At 35.3% G+C, this 23,035-nt stretch overlaps 1 protein-coding gene across 1 annotated transcript in view; it reads left to right on the top strand.

Annotated features, from left to right (window-relative positions):
- Nucleotides 1-23,035, top strand: part of DOCK4 (dedicator of cytokinesis 4) — a gene marked incomplete at its 5' end in the record, with an annotated part of 156,630 nt that overhangs the window by 89,111 nt on the left and 44,484 nt on the right. Inside the window, 6 exons of the mRNA XM_027891849.1 lie at nt 712-846; nt 4,507-4,605; nt 11,549-11,643; nt 18,978-19,053; nt 20,592-20,692; nt 21,346-21,404. Coding sequence (XP_027747650.1) covers nt 712-846; nt 4,507-4,605; nt 11,549-11,643; nt 18,978-19,053; nt 20,592-20,692; nt 21,346-21,404 — 565 coding nt within the window. The remainder of the gene's footprint in view (nt 1-711; nt 847-4,506; nt 4,606-11,548; nt 11,644-18,977; nt 19,054-20,591; nt 20,693-21,345; nt 21,405-23,035) is intronic.

The raw sequence follows: 23,035 nt of genomic DNA, 5'->3' as shown, positions 1-23,035 counted from the left end.
AGATGTCTATAGCAGTGGAGACAGAAAACAGTGTTGAAACAGGGAAAACATATGTCCATCTGAATTAAAAAGGAGAAGTAACTACAACTTGACTTTATCAAATATTTTTATGCATGTAACTAAGGTCTCTTTTGGCAGGGAACACTTTGGTTTCTTTGTATTGATGTTGTGTACAACAATTGATGTTGTGTTGTAGGCTTACATAAATGACTAATTTGTTTGTGCTACTCAGTTGATGGGAAGCAATGTTGCTGGTCCTTACTGATGAAGCAGGTCTTGAAGGTTGAGTACCATCTGCTTGTTTCTGGTGGTAGTTTCAAAGTGTGAAAACAGAATTCTGCTTTTTGGAATTTAAGCCTTTCTTGGCAATTTCCCCAGAAAGTATATGGGTGTTACCTATAAAAATCTTGCCCGAAAAGTTCTTGTATATTATTTACTGCTTTCTTCTAAACATCAATTAAAAAAAGAGACATGCTAATTTTGATGAATTCTTACATATTCAAAGTTATCCCCATAACTGTCCCCCATATTTAAGTACAATGTAATTAATTGAAAACTGTTAGGAAAAACTCTATAAAATTAAACAATAGCTGAACTAGAGAATACTCCTTGTTTCTTGAATGTATCATTCATAATAAAACTACATCAAAGGAAATATGTCTGTGGTCACCTTTCTACTTTAAATCTTAAGTGTTTTATTTATTATTTAAGGAAAAGTCTGTCCTGGAAGAAATTGATGTGATTGTAAACAGTCTGCTAGATATTCTATTAAGGACCATACTAGAGATCACCAGCCGACCACAACCCTCAGGCTCTGCTCTGCGCCTCCAGTTTCAAGATGTGACTGTAAGTTTCTTAAAATAAAATAGCTCACAGTTGTCACTGGTAGGACTACTAGATTTGTAATGTTATTGTCTTTGTATTCAGAGTGTTAAGATTTTGTGTATAAAACAGACAATGAGAACACCAAAAACCTTTCCTGCATTTTACTCATTTTTAGTGGAAATAGTGATTTTTTTAAAATTAAATTTATTGATAAATTGTGACCAAAAAAATAAAAAATAAAATAAAACACCAAACAAGCCCGAAAGATAAAATTTCTTTTGAGAGTCTTTCAGGTTAGTAATTATTTCAGTATGTTTCTTTTGTTGGCAAATGTAATAGCTTTCTGAAACTCTCTTTTAAGTTTGAATTCCTGAAAATGGAATATTATCAATCCATAACATTTTACATCCTAAAATGCATACATTTTTTCATGATGGAAAAGGTCTAAAATGTCTGCAGAATCCATGATGCTAACTTCTACAAATCCAGATTTATTAATTGAAAGGCATTTTGTTGTTCTCTTGGCTAAGCATTTGCGCTTTGTTTCTATCAAAAAAAGTACAGCATAGAGGATAGATTTAGAAGATTAGCAAATGATGTTTTTGGGAACCTGCTATAACAAATCATGCATATTACAAGGTTGAAATGCAGGCATTTACAGAAAAGCTTGTGATGAGCATTGATCAAAGAAAATGAAATGTTATTTTGCTTGGTTTGCAGCAAAATTTTCACTTTACTTTTCAAGGGCAAATTGGTTCTGATATAGCCAGGGGTGTGACCCCAATATGATGTGAAGGGGTAGCATTTTGTGCAATGTTGAGTGATTTGCCATCTTGTTATACACTTGACTAATTAATTTTCCAATATTTACATTGTAACAGTTTTTGTTAAGGAGGAGATGGTTGCTGTTCAAACTAGAATTTCCTCTGAGATCAAATATTTCAAAAGCATTTAGTAGCTGTGGAAGAAATGTGTTGTTGATGTTTTTTTTTGTTTGTTTCCTTTTTTACTTTATCCCACAGAGAACAAACTGTATATGGAGTGTTTTATGGAGCTGACCAAGCTCAGTAATAACACCAAGCTTTAATCACTGTGATCCAGCAGCTCTATGCATCTAAGACTTTGGTGTTTTTTTCTTTAAATTCCAAAATTATAAATGTATGCTGTGTGGCATATCAGGCCAGTATTAGACACAGTAGTGTAGCAAAGCTCTGAAATTATTTTTTTTAATGAGATATCCACTTGCTTGTAGATTAAGTTTTCATTAAACACCACAACAGCCTAATTCTATTATATCATCAAAAAATTAGACTCAGAAAGTGCTTTCAAATTGCAAAATTTTCTTTAACGCGTTAGGAAAGTCATGCCATTGTCACCACAGGCTCTCAAAGAATACTTAATGTGGAAGTGACTCACAACACAGCATAAGGCAATAATATACATTCATGTAGAAACATCATGCAATATGGGCTTCTGGCAACACGTGGAGGCAGATTTTTGGAACTATTTGTAGAGCAAGTATGATAAAGCACTCAGTGAGAGTACGGAAGTAGAGTCTGTTCCAGTATGTTACCATTATTTCAAACTGGATGTATCACAAAATATTCTTTGTGAGATGTATCATGGCAGAACGCTTGATAAAATTCTGTCGTAGTTTCAAATCAGGCATAGTCTTCCTTGTGGAAGTAGTCCCAAACTCACCTCAATGTGATTTTCTGGGCCCATGTATCACTGCTGTTCTTCACAAACATCATAAAATCAAGCATCAGCAGGCTTTGTGCACTGTTTCTTTCATCTCAAGTAGTTTTGGTACCTGGATATCATTTAATTGGCAGTGAGCAGTCTTGTTAGATGGTAACCTGCAAGATGAATGGGATGCTTTAAACTGAGCACAAAGAAGACATGGCTTCAGGGTGTCAGTGTTACAGATGTTGCACTGACAAACATGGAATTTAGTGAAATGGTGAAAGTGAAACTTCTGCTTTAGTTTGTCAGTGATTGACACCTTTCGATTCCCTTAAGAAAAAATGCATTTGTATATAAAGAGATGGCAGAAAGCAGTGCAATTAAAGTGAACCTTTATATTTCAGATCTTGGAAGTTCAGTCCCTCAAAACTAGAAGAATTGCAATTTAATTGTGAGCTCCATTACTTTTAATAATTGTGCTCCTTAAATAAGACACAAAAAATTAGTTAAGGATTCTGCTTAAGTGATTTTAGTATACTGCTTGGCTTGACATTTGACACTGGTATTGGATCCTAAATGGTTTTTATCAGTTGTTTTATGTGTGGAGTTTGCTTTTGCACGATTCAAAAGTTAGTCTCTGGCTAACATTGGCAGAAATCCTACAACATACGTTTTTTGTTCATTGCTATTTTAAAATCCAGCCTGCATAGCTACCTACATTCAAATTAAAAGCTTAAATTTAGAAATCAGATAACAATTAGTTAGTACTCTTTTAACATTAATCTGTCTATCAGCTATAATAGTACAGTTCTCTATAATAGACTGTGATTTTTAATGTACTACTGTAAGTTGAAATAAATGTGGGAACATAGAAGAAAGGTGACTAGAAAGGTTGCTTAAAATGTCTAAACAGGAAAGGAAGATTCCAAATGTTCACACTCAAATTTTGTCACTCAAATTTTGTCACTCAAGCCAGCAATCAGGTGTACAGAGATTTACAAGACAGGAGCTGTAACCTTTATGTTTATGCACTGAGCATGAGGATGAGGAGATTTTGAAGCCTTGCTTTGAGATTATGATTCTATGTTTCTATGAATGCTGTGTTCACTGTAAAACACAGTGATCTCACAGGTAGGTAATTAATTTCTGATCATTACTTATTTCAGTGTAGAATCTTAATATTGGCAAGCTTGTAAGATTTCAGAATTGTTCTTTATAAGCACTTGGATGCAAACCAGACTTTTCACTCTTTCCTGCCCTCATCCACTCTGCAGTCAGACGAGATTGACACCATTCAGTGTTTCTTCCCAATCTGAAAGTGCATAAACAGAAAGGAAAGGAAGATCGGGAGAACCTGTTCCTTCCTGTAATGTCCTGGTCATTTGAATGCTCGCTGGAGATAGCCAGTGCAATTTTCTGCTCTTTTAGTTAGAAATTCTTCTGTAGGCCCAAGGAAACTTCCAACCATAATATTTTCAGTTTGTTCAGCCCTACAAATGAGTTTTCTTTTTGACAAATCTTGTTTTTTTGAGATGACAAAATGTTTTGAAAACTTCCTAACTAACTCTATTAATTTCTTCCCCAAAGGAAAACAATAACATTCTTCCCAGAATTGTTGCAAAATGTTTGTTTATATTTGTTTCAAAACTGAGTTGACTAAAGAGATTGTAATTTTAGCAATCTAAGTAACTTGTTTGAAAACAGATACAAGGGAAACAAATCACAAATTAAAATTTTTACTGGTTTAGCCCTGCTGGAACTACTTAAAATAGATTTTGCTAAGCAATTAAACTGCATTTGGGGAAAAATATTTCTTTATATCGGAAGGAATTGCATAGATGAATTAATGTATTTTCACAATATGTGGAGTTGAAGCCTAATTGTAGATTAATTTCCCTTGCATTTTTTAATTATTTTGAAGTGCTTGTAATGTAACAGTTTAAGCTCAAGTGCAGAAAATATTATAATATTTCTACTCTTGGTTTATCTGAACAGGGGGAATTTGTCTCTTGTTTGTTGTCACTCTTGCGACAAATGACTGATAGACATTATCAACAGCTTCTTGATAGCTTCAATACAAAGGAAGATCTGAGGGTGAGTAACAGAATTGTGTTTCCACTTGTTTAGGTCTCTGACCTCTTTTTGATATATCTTCCTTTAAGATATCCCTGTGCTTTGATGAATCACTTCAGTATTTAAATGGAATCTGTTTTTCAGATTAGCTAATTATTGCACACATTTTCTTGTGTACTTGAGTCCACTCTTACAGTGGGACAAGGATTCTGTTACTTTCACAATGACAGCGGAGAGAATATGGATGGAGGGACTGTAGTTGCTTTAAAGCCATGAATTTAGCCTCCAAGCCTGTTTTAAAGATGATGTCAATCTAAGGTTGATTCTTTCTTTCAGGCAGCTGTGTGGGGTTTTTTGTTTTATTATATTTGCTTATGTTTTTCATTCATTAAATTATATATAGCAATAGCAAAAGTGCAGCTTGAGAAATGCACATTCAACTAACTTTCCAATTTTCTTAGCTGTGCAGCAAGTCCATTGACAGGAGGATGTGTCAGGCTTACAACATCTGTCTGCCTAGTTCAATTATGAAAAAGCATTGCTGCAGAGCTTCTTCAAGGCAGCTTCTCCCAGTTTCATTAATTGATTTACTGGTTTGTAGAGATACAGCTATTTTGATTCCTTTTTGGAGGAGAGGGTGGATTAAAAAAAAAAAAAAATTAGGAGTTAAGATTTCCTACCAAAAGATAGACACTAAGGCTTCTACTCTGTTGGACCATGAAAATCTTATATAGTACCATATTTGATCCACACAACAATCTCAAGTACTCATTTATGCACATTATTCAGCCACTAATTATGTCCTGGTGTGATAGATGTTAAATTGCCATTTGATAAACTTAAGTACTGCCCTGAAAAGGGGAGTCTATTCGTGGTGCAATTTTAGATTTCCTTAAATTCCTGGTAGGTGTTTAGCATTGTTCTGAAGAGAGCATACCACTTGTGAGTGCCTTTACTTTGAATGAGATGGTCATATTGAGCTTGTAAGATAGAAAATGCTGCTAAGAAGCTACTATGAATCAAGAGCACTACCTAGAAGTTGTATACAGTAGATGATTTTTATACTAATATTACAGCATCTATTTTCACCTAACATAGTTGCTATCCTTAGGCAATTATTAGTATAAATTGTGGAATCTAGGCATTTTTTAGTGAAAAAAAATTCCCTTTTGTTTGAGTCCTGAGAAGGTATTCCTAGAGGTTTCAAGCTTCATTTTTGTTTGATGTATCTGTGAAATACAGTGTTGAGTTTATTCAGACTTTTCTTCCTTCTAGAATATGAAATATCTGTAGAATTAACGCTTGAATGGTATTTGATTTGACATATTTAAATTCCCCACACACACATACCCTACTATTATGCAGAGCCATATGGAAAGCAGCTGTAGCCAGTGCCATCAGCTATCAAAATAGAGGTCTTAAGAACTCAAGTCCACACAGTTTGTTATTTTAATTTATATCTCATTGAATCAGCATCAGCTCCACCAGTGATTCAGTGGCAGCAGTCTGATCATCATTAATGCAGCATGCCTTCTCCCCTGAATCCTAAATAATATATTGTTTTTCCTCTCACTTGAAAATATCAAATATCACTGAGAGCAAGACAGAAAGATGAGAGCTAGTGTGTGAGGCTGAAACTGCTATTAATCATAAGGTGATTTTATATGTCTTAGGTTGTCTAAACCATCTTGCCTCATTATTTTTCTGCTTTGATTGCCAAGTGTAGAACTTCCTTGTATTTTGTTCTGCTTTAAGATATGTGCCTTAGGAAATGACATCAGTATAGCTAAATGAAAATTCAGAAGGCATAAATATGTGTGATAAGAACTTCTTTTTAGAGTCTGAAGTAATAGCTTCTGATAGATATTTTGGCTAGTTAGGATTTAAACTTCAGTGGTAACTACTTGAGCTTCCTGTAGTTTTAAGTCCTTAATTTGCCCCCATTCAAAGATATGAAAGTGAGCTGGATCTTCCTGAAGCCACATTACAAGTTACAGATCTGATACAAGGTCTGTGTGTAACCCAGGCCTTTGAATTGCTATCTGCTCTGCTTTTTTTCTGTGACTGTCTCTGATTATAATTAACCATCTATACTGAATGATTAGGCACTGATATCACCAGACATTTCATCTTTCTTCCAGACTAATTCTAAAGGCAATTATGTCAAGTACTTGCATGAATGTATGTTTGCACAGCATTTGTGATATAATTAATAAAAATGCCCCCACCAAAGCACTTCTCCAAACAAAAAATGACTCATGAAAGAACTTGCAAAAAAGGAATGAAGCTTTAATTTATCCTATGAAATTATATTTGCAGTTCTTAATTTTTTTTTCAAACAGCCTGTGCCAAAATTACTAAAGGCTGTTTCCAGCTTGTTAAACACAGAATAGCAAAATGAAGACTTTGAAGGAATGACATGTACACATTTTTAAATGACATGCATCTGAGTGATGTGTTAAGCAAGTGGCTGCTTATGGGAATATTCCCTTTTTTTGTAAATATATTTACCTTAAGTAATTGACATGGTGACTGTTTTTGTCAGTTCTTTAAGAGAGGTTTTTTCTGCATAAAGCAGAAGAGAGAAAAAAACATTTTATGTTTGAAAACACGCAAATGAAGTAAAAAAGAACTGACAGGGGTTTCATGGCTGAGTGGTACAACCAGGGACTATACTTCAATCACTTTTTGAAACACTGAATTTAACAAGGCAGTAATTTTAAAACCTTCCTTTAATCTTTCAATGTTATTTTGAAGATACGTTCTTTATGCTTATCACAAAATACTGTATCCTTCTAGTAAATATATTTTACAGCAACTTATAGAACAGAGGCACCTTTGTAGGCAGATATTTGCTGCCATGAAAAAGCTCAAATATAATTTATGACAAAAGGTAAAGTTATAAAAAGTGAAAGTTATAAATAGGAGGAGAAAGTAGGGAAGTGAATGCAAAACCCAGTATAAGTTAGCACAGTGCAGCTTTGACCCCAGCAAGGTGGCTTTGATCAATATGTGTGGAGGTTTTTAATTAATAGATTAAAAAAAAAAAACCAAAACAAAACAGATAAGCACCTGCCAGAAAGCCTAGGTTTTATTTATTGGCAATGTACCCTATATAATGTGGCAGAATAGATACAGAGATCTGATGAAGGAAAAGGTAATATTCCATAGGCATGGGTGTAAGTCTTACTAGTCCTCTGATCCCTCTCTTCCAACTAAAGAAGCCTGAGCAGGGTAAAGGTGGGTGTCGAGCCCTAATACCAAGTGCAATTTATTCCACTGTTCTCCAATGGTCCCTGGGACACAGTCTGTGACAGAGTTCTGTAGGCATGGGGAATGCTTCTGGTGGAGAAGCTCATTTCTAACTACCATCCTTCCCCTTCTGTGCAGGGACATCCACTCATGTATGGGACTTCTGAAAGGATGAGTGCTGGGGCAGAGGGGTAATTCTAAAACAAGTATTTAGGTGGCTTCTGATGTAGATTAAGAAAGCAGTGAAGCAGATCTGGGAAAGGAGTTGGCCACAGGGTGGATGAGTTGCCCAGGCAGTGACAGCTCACTGTCAAACCGTGCTCTCTCTTGTTGGCACTTTGGCACTCTGGATGCTCTACAAAATCTTGTTAGCAAGTAACCTAGTACCTCTGCAGTGTGAACCAAATCAATGGATAGTCAATGGCTTCAAAGTGGACTGTTGACTCAAATTAAAATACTATATAAATGTACCTTGAGAAATGCAGTGAAGAGTCTGACCTGCTTTACAGAGGATTTTGCATACATCCAGGGAAATATGCAAGAAAATCCAAAGCCATTTTTGTTAAATTAATAGATGGTTTTCAGTCTTCCAGAGGGTGGTGCTTCTCACTTAAATGCAGGTTGAAAATTTCATTGAGCTAACATTACAATATCACAAACTGTGGTATTGTGATATTATTTAATCACAGAATCATAATGGCTTAGGTTGGAAGGAACCTTAAAGATCACCTAGTTCCAACACCCTTGCTGTGAGTAGAGACACCGTCCACTAGACCAAGTTGCTCAAAGCTCCATCCAGCCTGGTCTTGAATGCTTCCAGGGGTGGGGCATCCACAACGTCTCTAGACAACCTATTCCAATGCCTCACCACCCTCACAGTAAAGAATGTTTTCCTAATATCTAACCTAAACCTACTCTCACTATGAAGCCATTCACCCTTGTCCTGTTGCTACATGTCCTTGTAAATAGACTCTCTCCATCTCTCTTGTAGGCTCCCTTCAGGTACCAAAAGGCTGCAATTAGGTCACTCTGAAGCCTTCTCTTTTTCAGGCTCAACAAACCAAATTCTCTCCGCCTTTCCTTGTAGGAGAGGTACTCTATTTCTCTAATCATCTTTGTGGCCTCCTCTGGACTTGCTCCAACAGGTCAGTGTGCTGGAAACTCCAGAGCTGGATGCAGTACTCTAGGTGTGGTCTCACCAGAGTGGAGTAACTGAGCAGAATCCCGTCCCTTGACCTGCTGGCCACACTGCTTTTGATGCAGCCCAGGACATGACTGGCTTTCTGGGATGCAAGTGCACCTTGCTGGGTCATGTCCAGCCTCTCATTCACCATCACCCCCAAGTCGTTTTTGGCAGGGCTGCTTATTCCCTAACCTCTATTGATACCAGGGATTGCCCTGACCCACGTGCATCACCTTCCTCTTGGTCTTGTTAAACCTTATGAGATTCTCTTGGGGCCACTTCTTAGGTTTGTCCAGGTCTCTCTGGATGGGATTCTGTCCTTCAGGTGTGACGATGTTTAAGTAGAGTGAGGTACTACTAAAGCTTATAGTACTATCTATTACTATCTTATTGATAGTAATAGAGCTACATAGGAATATTAAGAGATGGTATTTAGAGTATTTAAAAAGACAAAATTACTTCTTTGTTGTCTCTTAAGATAGAAGGCATATGAGACATTAATTATATCTGTACTCAACCAACCAAATGTTAGTTCATTTATAATGACGGCAAAAATGTTTTTTAAATGTTAAAATCTGTTACTAAATCTACATTTTGCATCTAATATTGCTAATCATTAAATTGATGACACAATTTTCTATTTTTTCTGTTAATATTAGAAATAATTAGCCTGATGCTAATGATTCAAAATTTAATGCTAGTGTCTACATTTTCTTTGTTTTAAAATTTTCTTGAAACAAAAGATTTATTCTGGTTTTAGCCTAGTTACCTAAAGAAATTAAGTACATATGACCTTCCACTCTGTCTGTTATCCTTCTCTTAATAACTTTTGAACAAGCTGCCAAATTTCAGCTGTGGCCCATTAGTCTCAAAGGCACTAAGTTTACACCTCACACAACCCTTGGGTTTAACTCTTCAAATCACTGCACGGTTTCCCAGCAACAGCCATTTGGCTTCTTCAGTTCAGCAGTCAGTTAGTTAGATCTCTAACAGCAGCAACAACATATATTGTGTCTGGACAACAGACAAGATAAAAATGGAATATGGAAGAATTTGGGATGTTATTGTGAGATGACATGCAGCAAATATTCAAGGTATTACCATATTGCTGGGATTATGGCACAGAGCTGCGAGAAAGGGAATTTACCTCTAATAACAAACAAACTAACAAAAAGGCAAGCAGAAGTGTTGATATTTAAGTACAAGATGCAAAGCTGTAGAAAAATGGTCTGGAATAAATGTGTTGCTTGTAGAGGTACTTGTTTATCTGTAAAGCTGGTCACCTGCATTCAAAGTGTATGTTATCTGCAATAAGTGTTGTTTATACTCTTTAATACAGATAATTTTTTGGCAATGTGCTCAGAAAACAGGTTGTCTCTGTTATGTAATCTTCTCTGGTAGGTGGGTGTGGGGATCTCATCTGCCTTTCCCAACGCCTGCATTCATTCCCCTTTACAGTGATTCTCTACTGAAAGACATCTGTTGTGCAACGCCTGTCATCTACACTTGGATAAATGCACTTGAGAATATATTTTGGTGTTCAAAATTATTTGGTATTCTTTAGCTGTATCTTCATCTCATCTGTGTTTCAGGCTAACTCTCTACAAGTGTTGTGGACAGAATAAATAGCAAACATTTCAAGGTCAGGTGCTGCACTGATTCTGTTAGGCATGTTTATATCACTTGCCATATGCTCTTTGTGTTGTCAAAAGCTCCATTTTCTTACTAAAAGAATACTGGCAGTACTATACAGAATCAAGATGCCCATTAGAATTACTACCCTTGTTGTTAGTTTTATTTCTGAAAGGAAAAACTGAAAAAAAACATGCTGAGAGGAATAGGTTTTTTATTTATTAGTGAGTTAAATTACATAGGAGATGATAATGCTAAAAGCTTTCAAACAGTGCTTTCTACATTCGAAGTAGCTCACATGTTGACTGTTTTTATAGATTTAGCAAATGAGGCAGAATAGTTAGGTGACCTGCACACAGCCAGCCAGCTGGGATACCAGTTACAAGGTCTGGGCATCACTATTGGAGTCACTGGTCTTTACCAACTCAGTGATAAAATTGTCCTTACACTCTGTCTCTCCCACCAAATAATGCCACTTTTAGAATAAATCTTGAAAGTGATGAAAACCTGGCATGATTAAGGAGATATTCTGAACTCCCTGGTGTTTGTAAAGTGCTTTTTTGATTTGCAAATTGTTCTCAAGATCGCGTTTGTGGAAGTGTATGGGTGGAAACCAAATGGATCTTTGACATTTATCTTATACATTGCTGTCAATCAAGTGGCACATTGTATTATTTTCCTCCTTTTAAGAAGAATGGATTAAATTACTATTTGAAGCTTTCTTGGGGAAAAAAAAAGGAAAACATTCAGATGTGTATCCATGTTGAAAATATATAAATTAATGCAATTCTGCTGTTTATATAATTATTTTTTTTCTCTCTGATTAAAATATTTTTAAAGCTCACCACCCTTTTTCAAAGCAGCAAAGATACATGACTGCTTCTTTTTCTTCCAAAGGATTTCCTGCTGCAGATTTTCACAGTATTTCGGATACTAATACGACCAGAGATGTTTCCGAAAGACTGGACAGTGATGCGTTTGGTTGCAAACAAGTAAGGCATTTTTAATGTTAATAAAAATATGAGTAGTGTGCACAGATCATGGTAAAAATAAAGTTATATGGTGTTTGTAATAAAAATTCAATATATCTTTTATAATGCTGTCTGTGAATTTTCATTTTTTAATAGAAGATTTGAAATCTCTGGACTTCTTTTGCACTACAAATTTTTATAATTTCGGCTGTACCTCTTTCTATTCTGAATTTTAATAAGCACATATAACTGGAAATTCAGAAACACTTTTACAGAATGAAGCTGCTAAGCATCAACAGCTTTGTTTTCCAAGTACCAAATAACAAGTCTCAACAGAACTTCATTTCAAATCTGTTTATTGAAATGCTGAGCTGGTAAAAGTCTGTTTGCTCTCAAGAAGAAATTATCAGCTGTAATATCATTAGTGATGTTTTTGCATGTTTGTTCATTTAGTGTTTGTCAGAAAAGTCACAAATTAAAAAACACAAATCAAGAAATGAGGTACAGCACAGACAACATTCATAGAGAGCTCCAAGCACTGCCTATTAAGACTTTCAGATGTGACCTGCCTTTCAGCCATTCTTTCTCCATCGGGCCTATTTTTAGAGAAACAGGTTCCCAGCATTTCTAAGAAGTAATTACAATGGATCTGAAACTATTGACTTTTACTTCACCTATATCACCACCTATCCTTTTTTGCAGTCTTAGGTTTAGATCAGACAAGCCAGCTGAACCATCAACACAATTATAGAAACATCAATGTCAGCAGAGGAGGGGAGTTGTGTTGGGCAGACCTAGGAATCCAGAGTGTAGATTATCTTAAGCTTTCATGATACGTATCACAATGCCCAATTGAAATTGGGTTTTATTCTGCATTGTGCCTGCTGGCTCCAAGGAGAATTTAAATTCATGGTGCTCTACTGACTACTAGTAGCAATATTATTGGTACAATTAAATTTGACACTTGCATTCATGATCTATATTTGTTATGTGTGTGTGTGGATATGCAAACAAAATCATATTTGTCCAAACTTTGTCATGACTTGAAAAAAAATGACATTTTTTGTTAACTTCTATTACTTCACTTAGTGTTGCTAAACTTGCAAAATTCAAATTCCAGGGGGAAAAAAAAATTACAAATTAAATAATTGATATGGTAATTGTTTCTGTGTATGATATTAAATAAGATATGACTGATACCAGCCTGCATCTGATTATTGTGCTTAAGAAATAAATTGTGAAACACAGGAAAGAGGGAAAAAGCATAGGAATTTTTAGATTAAATATATAATGTAAGAAATTGTTATATATTCCAGAAACAGCTGGCTTGGCAGATAGCTTTGCAACAGCTGACATGTACAGAACTAAGATTTAGGAACGACCTTGGCACATGTTTCTTGGGTGGTGATCTTCAGATATGGTACGGATGATAATACCAAGTTCTGCAAAATGAGTATTTGTCTTCACCAATATTTTAGTTACTATCACACATCTCCTTTTATGAATCCATGTTATGTTGTTTCTGACCATCTAGACAGGGTCTGTGTCCAATTCTGTCAGGCAAGGAAGATAAGCAGAAGCTGTCAATAGCTGCTATTGGGAATTGGCCACAAGAAGCTAACCAGATCAGCTAATTGATCCTGGTAACACACAGTTGGATAAGCACTACTGCCAGCAAGTGGGATGTAAGCATATCTTTACCAATTCAGCTTCCAATGATTACTTTGCTATGCATTCATTCCTTTGTGGAGAAAGTGCTGGTTTGCTACAAAACAAGGGGTTGACCAGGTGTACTTTAATGTGTAGTGAAAACTGAAGCCTTATTATTCCTATATTCCTTTTTGAGGCAGCAGAAGGGAAAACCCCCTTCTGTTCTTTCCTCAGCTGAAGAGCACTAGTTTTTCCAGAGCTGTTTCTGAGTGGGAGCTTCATCATTTAACTCGTGTCCCCCACTGCAATGACAGTGGCTGCCTTCCTTCAGCTTCCTCAAGGTGTTCAGAAGCCCAGAGTCAGAGTAGTAGCTTTGCTAGAATTGTCCCAGCCTAGAATCTTAAAGTGTAAAGGAAAGAGCCTAGAGGCAGGATGCAAAATTAGGGTGCTGCCTGCCCCACAGAGAGAAATGGTTGTGAGCTGTTGTTCCTGACCTTCACTTGCTTCACTTCCAGTGATCTTAGACTCTTCAGGACTTTAAGCAAAACTTCTTGAACTCCTTGCTCCATTCATATCTAGAAGAAAGAGCTAGCTAATCCATTAATAGTCTGGGTCTTCTCTAACTCCTGCTTCTCAGGAGTAAAACAATAGTCATGTTTCCCATGCCTGATGGCTGCTTTCTCACCTGCATGGCCTCACAGCAGAGAGACTGTAGCTCACCTGCAGGCAGTGATTGTCTTGAGAGCTTCACCCATTGCTGCAGTCACATCACCAGCAGCACTGACTTTTCTCTCTCCTGTCCCTAGAGTGGTATAAAAATTCAAACTGTCTGGTATTTACAGGAAGAGAGATTTAGCCTGTCTGAGCCTAGGGAAGAAATGAGTCTTAGCAGGGATATAATCAGGTAATAAGCTTTTCCTGGGAGTGAGGGAGGAGAAATTCTTTTTTTTCGTCTTATTTGTATATGTAGAACTGCAATTACCTGAAAGATTTTTAGGTGTCTACAATGCCATAATTTTTACAGTATACAATATTTCCATAAAAAATATTGCTGCCCCTTGGTTTCTAGGTTGTTGTGGTTTTTTTCTCATTGCAGTGTTTTCAGAAATTCTGTAGCATCTGTTGCTTGGATGCTGTCTGGAATAAAAAAAATCGAAGTAGGAGATACTGTGAGCTCAAGAAGGCAAATCTGTAACTATTGAGAAATTAAGATGCTTCATGAAGCCACATGTGATCTATAATCCTGAGTATTCTGATTCTCAACATGAAATAGTATTAATGGCTAGCATTATGAACTACCAATTGACTTCCAGAATTTGAGAAATAAAGTAACATTTAAAAAGGCAGACTTAGCACCAAAGGAGAGAAATAGATTTTTTTATTTGTATTCTGTAATGGAAAGAGAAGAACATGCAAACAATCCTTAATGTTTATTAGTTTTTAGCAGTCAATTAATGAGACGGAAATAACTCTGTTTTAAGCTTCATAACCATGTACTATCTGTTGTGAGATAATCAGCATACATACAGCAAAGCAAAATCATTCCTTACAGTTATCTGATATCTCTAACCTAGATGTTACTACTGAGTGACAAAATATAGTTTTATGTATACTACAGGAAATATAATTTTAATTTCTTTCATTATAGGGATAGACTTTCTCTCTGCATCAAGTAGGTAGTAAGCTAGCTTGCTGGCCCTCTAAGCAAAGCTTCTACTTGTAACTTCAAAGGAGCACCATATGATATAGGAAGATGTCTGAGTCAGTTGCCTAGTACCAGAGAGAAATGAAAAATTTTATAATAAAATATGCCTGACTGAAATTGAAGCTTCTTGAGAAGACCTTCGCAGTGTCCCTGTCAATTGGAAATCACTGTGTAATGGTCATTTGCTTCAGTTACCCTAAGGTTGGGAAAAGAATGACTTGTCGAATGCTTCAGTTGTCTGGCATCTTTTTGAGAGCATCTAGCATACTCAGCTAAACTCCAGGTATGTCATGTGTCATTATCAATTGAGAAGGCAGTTGGAGAGCAAAGGAGTTTCTATTTCTTGCTGAGCAAAGGTTTGGTATTCATACAAACTAATGTATTATTGAACAAAGAACTAATTTTCTGCTGCTCTTGGTATGCAAGAAGCTTTAATTTTCAAGATCTCTGTGTAATTAACTATGTATATCCTTTAGCATTTTGATGAATGGTAGAGATGCTAGGTCATCCAATCCTCAGCTTGAATTTTATAAGCATGCAAAATGGATTTATGAATAGTAAAATAATTGATCTGTAAAATAAGGTTTACACAGTATGTTGAGTATACTAAAATTCCAAATGTATATACTGAGAGTTGGACATAGCAAGTTTAAGCAGAGAATACTTTTGATTATCAAATTAAGTAATGAATTAAATACATTATTATTAATATTTTTTAAAAAGTAACTGAAATTGAATACACAGTAAAGGAAGACATCGAATTAGCGTTAGTTTCATCTTTATGGCTGCTTTGAAAAATCCTGTTAGCTCCCATGGAGTGGGAGTCTGAGACTCCTACAATGAACAAAATTTCTTGCTTTTATATAATACACAGTGTTGCTCACAACATTTTTGCTTTTATGTAATACAAAATGTTGCTAGCAACTGAACCTGACATTCAGTCTGTCATAAAAAGCATGTATATTCATAAGTATGCACATATGAATAAGTTTATAAACATATAACAATAGATACATACATGTGGCTTGAGATTTATTTCATCTCTTTTTGAAATATGAAAGAAACTTTATTCTGTTCAAACATCTCTGTGTTCACAAAGATTTAGCTCTGGATGACTCTTTCTGTCTAGCAAAGGGTGGAATGAGAAGCTCACATTATATATTTGTCTCATATCAGCATGGAAAATGAAAACTTTTGTTTTCTACCATTGGCTGCCCAGGTTGCCAGAGCACAGCCCAGGCAGTAAACAATTGTTGAACTTCTGGAATTTTGAAACCACTTATTGAAGAAAGGTTTGCTCTGAAAATTTGATGGAAAAGCTATTCCATCAACAATGGTCTGATCAGACCTTGGGTTATCATCCTGCATATGAGCGCAGAATAATTTAGCATCTAAAGGCAGAGGTTTTTCTCCTGCAAAACTGTCAGTGATTCTGAACAAATATGTGGCAGGTGGTAAGTGGTTTATAGTTTGATATGCAAATGGATTTCAAATAAATGTTGTTGTTTGGAAATTGTTGGCTGGGAAGCAACTTGGAATGTGAGCACTGTACCAGATCAGGCAGCTCTCCCTCTGGCTGCTGTCTCTGTTTTGTGCATTTTTGCTTTTTTTTAATCAAACTAACATTATTAATAGGAAACGAGGAAAGAGCACCCCAAACCTTAGCTTGTTTTTTGTCCTACTGTATTTTAGATTGTTGCAGATTCAGAATAACAGATTGTGGGTCAAAACCAATGTCTTCATCTTTTTATGTTCAGTCTGATGTTTTGAGGTTTTTTCTACAACTTATACACTCTCATGCTACACACCCACATTTTATCGACTAATCCATATTGTATCTTTCGCTTACCAAATAAATAAAACCCAAGCTACATTCCCTATAGCAATAAATATTTGCATTGCAACTATTCTGTTATCTCAGGAAAATTCTTCAAAAATATTCTAAAACTTGCATTTAAGATTTCTACTTTATTTACCCTTTTGTAACAATTGAAGCAGATTTTTCTCTTCAGTTTCACCTGCCATGGAAGGAATGTATGAAGAAAGGAATTGTCTCAGACATAAATAGAATTATGTAATGTAAACTTGGCAGAATGGTTGTGGATCTTGTGGAACTTTCTCTTGAGTAAAATTTTTCAGGGTTTTATTATGTTGGATTTTGGTTGCAACTTTATATAGCAATAGTTCTGATGAACTGACCTTTTGTATCAGAACATCTTCTTGAAATATGCAAACTATTTCCATTTTGTGAAACATATAGGCTGTAAGTTAAATCATACACAACAGCAAGAACGACAAGGCTCTTATCCATACCCTGATTATTAGCTTTGCCTATATTGCATTTTGCTAATGTTTCAGTTTGTCTTCCATGTTGCGACAGTGAGGGCTGTACACAGGCTGTAACTCCCCACAGGGGAGAAAGTGGGGTAACCTATATAGATGAGTGCTAAAAATGGAACATTACTTGGATAGAAAAACTACAATTATTGAGAAAATAATATGTATGAAAATGACTCTTGAGCAATGGAATAGGAACAAATGAAACTTGATACTCCAGCAGTATTCTAAAACAATCTCAAAACTGTTACAGGTGTTCAGGCACACCAAACCAGAAGGTAAAGTTTGGCAGGGACAGTAATTTTAAAGCAGAGAGTCAGAAGCAAACGTTTGAACTACTAATATGCCTAAATTATACATAACCATTTTTTATTTATAAATGTGTACAGTGAAATAGTGCCAGAAGAAAAATATAATTTGTCTCCTAGGTGGGTTGCCTGACATGTAATTCTTTAGTGTTACAAAGATGAAAATTATGATGGCCTTAAAATATATATTTTGCTGTAATTATTTTTTTTTTGTTCCTGAATGTATTGCAAAAATCAGTTTCAAAAAAAAAAAAAAAAGGAAGTCCAAAGTATGGAAAGTATGGAAATGGAAACAAATTTTAGCATTGTAACAGCATGCAGGTCAAGAACTATGTTCAAAGACAAACTAGATGTATTAAAAGTAGACAGATGGTAATTAAAAGAAATGTGTAGTTATAACCTTTTCCTCGGAAGATTATTAAACAGTTAATTGTTGTAAAATACATGAGTACAACAACAAAAAGATCATTCTGTGTTTATCATTTTTCTCCCCCATAACCATCCACTGCTGACTACTTTCAAAAAGAATTTAATGCTTTGTATGGATTTTTGGTTTGACTAAATATGTTGATAGACAAGAGTGTTGCAGAGGTTAGCTTAAGGGTTGAATAACTGAAATGAGGTATATTGAAATAATCTTTAAGGGTGTTCTATTTCTGTACGTTACCAAAGTTGGTTGCTACTGTGAACAAAGCTGTCATTGGCCACTGGTGTCAAGCACTGTTAAAGGATCTTGGTTGTACATATTTATTTAAGATAGATTATTATAATTCAGGAAGGTGTCAATGTAGGGCAACGTATGACTGTTTACAACATACAGCATAGAGATCTTTAGAAATAGATCTTTCTCTCAGAGCCCATACAGTTTTGCGTTTATCTGTTGCCTCTAAAAAGACTCTGTCCATAGAGCTGTGGACAAATTGAATTTTGAGTACTGGTGATTGCCAGATACTTTATATTTATAATCTATATGTACACATTTTCAGTACAAAGAAGGCTGAAAGCACGTTGCACAACTATATGTATTAATGCTATTAGGACAAAGTGTATATTAAGTCTGATATCAGCATTATTTGCCGAACAAAATTTATTATTTGTCTTGATCAATTATATTCCTCTATATAGAATTCTGTTTTCAGACAAAAGCACACTTTGATTTTCTTTTTCTTGCTGTGTATATTCTCTGTCAGTAGGTGCTATTAGTAGTCAGATATTAGTATATGTTGAAAATGTGGTATTAATTGCTGTCAGACATGCTAAATCGTTTCTTTATTGGAAAATTTTCTGGCTTTGAGTATTAAATATGAATTTCTACTTATTGAAAACTCCTGTATTTTTCATTCTTTTCTTTCCAGTGTGATCATTACTACAGTCTTGTACCTTTCGGATGCCCTTCGTAAAAACTTCTTAAATGAAAACTTTGATTACAAGGTAAATGAGAGATACGGTAGCTGCTACATCATCCTATGACTTGGTGGTTATTTAACGTACCTCCAACATTTAAACAGCTTAAACATGTACTAAATCAGCAATTTCAAGTGCTCAGAGATTAAGTTCTTTCTTAAATACAGAATTGTCTTAAAAATCTTGAGTGCTGTGAGGTTTTTTAGTTTCTTCTTATTTTTCTTTTTGTTATTTCAGCCTCCACGTTAGATTACTTATTCAGGATTTTTGCATAGCAATTGTTTTGATCATTAAACCAAATTTAGTTATTTGTCTACTATTTTTGTATTATTACAGAAAGAAAATACTCCATTTTTAATCAATGCAAATTTATCAAAAATGTAGATTTGCATTCTGTAATTTCTCTCAAGAACAATTATCATGTTGCATAATTAAAATTCGAAAATTATGACACTTCATGGTGAATGTAGTTAAAGATGTTAGTGAGTGCCTCATATAGTGAGATATGGCACTCATGATAAACTGTGAATTAGGGATTATGCTTTTAGGATTCAGATGAGAAGATCTAGGAACGTATCTGTAAAGACCCATTCCCATGGAAACCTGAATGAATATTCTGCCCAACCAGGAAACATTAGTCCAATTGCTGCATCGTAAAAACAGCAGAGTTTCCTTCCTAGAGAAGACAGTGAGCTCCTGTTGACTTGCAGCAGGGTTATGGAAGCTACTCTGAAAATCCAGACTCATGTTGGATAGATTGGCAGGAATGCAAATTTATTTGACACAGCTGGCCACGAGGAACCCTGTTCTTTATGAAGTTCCACAAATTCAGAGACTCATACTCATGAAAGAATTGACTGTATACAAGGCATCTCTGTTGCTTAAACTTGCTTACCAATGTTATTACTGCCTGCAGAACCGCAGTGTCTGGAATGGAATACCCCCTACACTTCTTTCTTCCTCCTATCATGGAGCATCTGTAATTGGGTTATAATGATTAGTATTTTGCTTTAATTTTATCTCTAAATCCTAACTTGAACATTCAACTGCTAATTCATAAAGCATATCCACAAAATACCTTTATATTTACAATATGTTAGGAAAACCTCGCTTTGGTTTTGTCCAGTGAAGGCTGCGGCAAGTGAGACTTGCAAATAGTATTATAAAATGTGATGGACAGAGAATGTCAGTTCTGTTATGTGATAGTTTTGAGGTGTCAGAATTTTTTGGTTTTTGGACTTAACATCATGGTAGTTTCATATTTAAATATACCAAATTTAAAAGGTATGGTTTTCTGACTTGAAGGGATGAAAAACCCCAATCTGTAACTCTGAAACCTTTACCTTTAAGAGATTTGGGATATATAAAATAGATGTATTTCTACTGAACATTTTGGGGTTGGTGAAAAGCATTTTTGGATGTGAAGAAATCTAGTCAAAACCAGTTATAGTAATTTATTAGTTGCCACTAAAACAAGTGTTAGGATTTGAAAATTTGCATCTTGAATTATCACAAATTGTGGTACTGAGAATAGGAAATAACCAAATGCCATGTATTTATTGTAGATATGGGATTCCTACTTTTTTCTTGCTGTCATTTTTATAAACCAGTTATGTCTGCAACTGGAGATGTTCACACCTTCCAAGAAGAAAAAGGTTTTAGAGAAGTAAGTATTGCTGTCAGCTTGTAGAAAATTGTCATAGATCAAAAATTTTTCAAAATGTAAGACGTGAGAGGTTGCGAAAGGGCCCACCAAAAAGATAATGTAACAGTACGTCCGTTGACTGGAATGAGAGTTGGTTCTCACCCTTTCAGTAGGTCTTCAGAGCTGATAGCCTTCATGCCAGTGCCTGAGTTGATTCAGATACTGTGAGCAAAATAGCCATGTTGTAGCAGTGCCAGCACTCATTGCCAGTTCACGCATAAGTCAACTCACACTTGTTCAGGTGTTTCTGCCAGGCGGTGCGCTGTTGTCGGTATGAATTAATCATGTTTCGTTAAGCTAGAGCAAAACTATTTGTTCTTAGAGAGACAACTAAAACATATTACTGCAAAAAATAGCTTTTGCTTCACAGCTGTGTTACTGATGTATAGCATAGCATTTTGAAAATATTTCTAATAAACATGGGTTTAGGAATCAGCTTTTAGCCAGGTACAATGAAAAGAGAAAAAAATTGGAAGAAATCATCACTTTTAAAGTTTTTTTTTTTATGGACTACAATTGACACATTTCATTTAACAATGTCACAGAATGGCATATGAAGTTGATTTTCTTGAATTATCTTTCACTGTTTTCCTTTATTTTATAATACATTGCAGATATGGTGACATGCGGGTAACAATGGGATGTGAAATCTTCAGTATGTGGCAAAATTTAGGTAAGTAATTAAACACATCATTGAGAGCTCATAAAATGAAGAAAAATTATTATTTCCTCACCTATTAAACACAATTCCCAGTGATAGAGGAGTTGTTAATAATTATGTTCACATGAAATCTTGATTCAAGTTTATGAAAAAGCTTGTCATCTTCTTTATAGCGAAAATCAGCTTCCTAAGCCTTGGTACTGTATTTGAACTATCCCTATTTCTTCACAGAGAACTGAAAGAATACCATCAGAGAAAATTAAGAAAGAAAGTACTACTCTTTTTTGGGCAGAATTATTATGCCTTGAAATATACTTATGTTCTTAATTTTAGTCCTGTTGCCAAACAATTTAAGGAAAAGACACCTATCTTATTTCTGAAGCTCTCCTGAGATGTTGGATTTGCATCAAGTCTTCTCTGAAGCCCTAGTTGCACTAAAAAATAAAGGAATAAACAAGTCAGTGACTAATGTATAAATGATACAGTGGACAACACAGAAAAAATACTTGCTGGGATATAAACTTAGGAGCATTTTTATATTTTTAAGCTGTAACTGTGCAAACTGTTTGTAAGTATGAGCATCAGAGAAATGCAATTGAATGTCGTTTGGGAAAAAAATCGAAAGTGAGTAGAAGATTTGGACACTATATTTATCATCTTTATATTTCAATTATTCAATAGTTCATTTCATTAAAGGGCTTATTAAAGCTATGGCAACTATCATCTGTGTTTTCTGAGATACTGTCATCTCAATTCTATAAATCTTTTCCCAAGCAAGATATGTAGTTGTTAAAAAGTGGTCTTTCTGATGAGCCTGTGCTAGAGAGACATGCTCAAAATAAGAAATATTTGCTTATTTATATCTTGTTAGCATTTGATATATAGCATATTTTACCTATTTACAGTATTTAGTATTGCTTACTCACTCTAAGGCATCCCTCTAAATTATGTGGATACATGATGGGTATTTCTAAACTTGTATATTAAGGATCCACTCCTGGGTCCCATCTCCTTTCTGCATGTGCACCTGCATGCATCATCTCCTCACTCACATTGTTTTCTGCTGAACAGAAACATGACATTCAGGCAAATGATACCCTTCAATAGGGGTGAGTTTTGTGGAGTACAGTGTGGAGCCCATCTGTAGTGTGTCCAATTAAATACTATAGTCAGGATATTTATTATTATTGGTGTTAATGCTAGTCAGCATTTTACAGTTCTTGTAGCAGTAAGAGTTATTGAAAGCTTTGATCCTAGTACAGCCACCTTGCTTTCTTATGGCTATGCATCCTAGGATATTTCCACAAAAGGGAATTCTTGTTTTCCTTTGCACAAACACAGACACTGAACAGAGCAGCAAGCTCTCCCTGGAATATCAAGAGGTAGGCTGGATGTAAATTAATTCCCAGCTTGGAAAATCAATGCATCCTGATTCATAATCACTCTATTTTGAAGATATCAGAAGTCTTACTTGTGGAAAAATGAAACTGAATTGCCAGTCTTAACTGTATGCCATTTCTAGCTTTTTTGATAAGAACTTATTTTTCTGTTAAGCAGAACATGGTGAGATTATGGAAGATGTTTAGCACTGATTTTAAAAGTACTTGTTTTGAGAACAGCTGAGTCATATCTTCCATTTCCTG

The sequence above is a fragment of the Empidonax traillii genome, unplaced genomic scaffold (genome assembly GCF_003031625.1).
Source record: "Empidonax traillii isolate 1590-97213 ecotype Southwest subspecies unplaced genomic scaffold, ASM303162v1 scaffold332:size1087224, whole genome shotgun sequence".
Classification (NCBI taxonomy): domain Eukaryota; kingdom Metazoa; phylum Chordata; class Aves; order Passeriformes; family Tyrannidae; genus Empidonax; species Empidonax traillii.
This window is presented reverse-complemented; position numbering and strand designations above follow the sequence as displayed.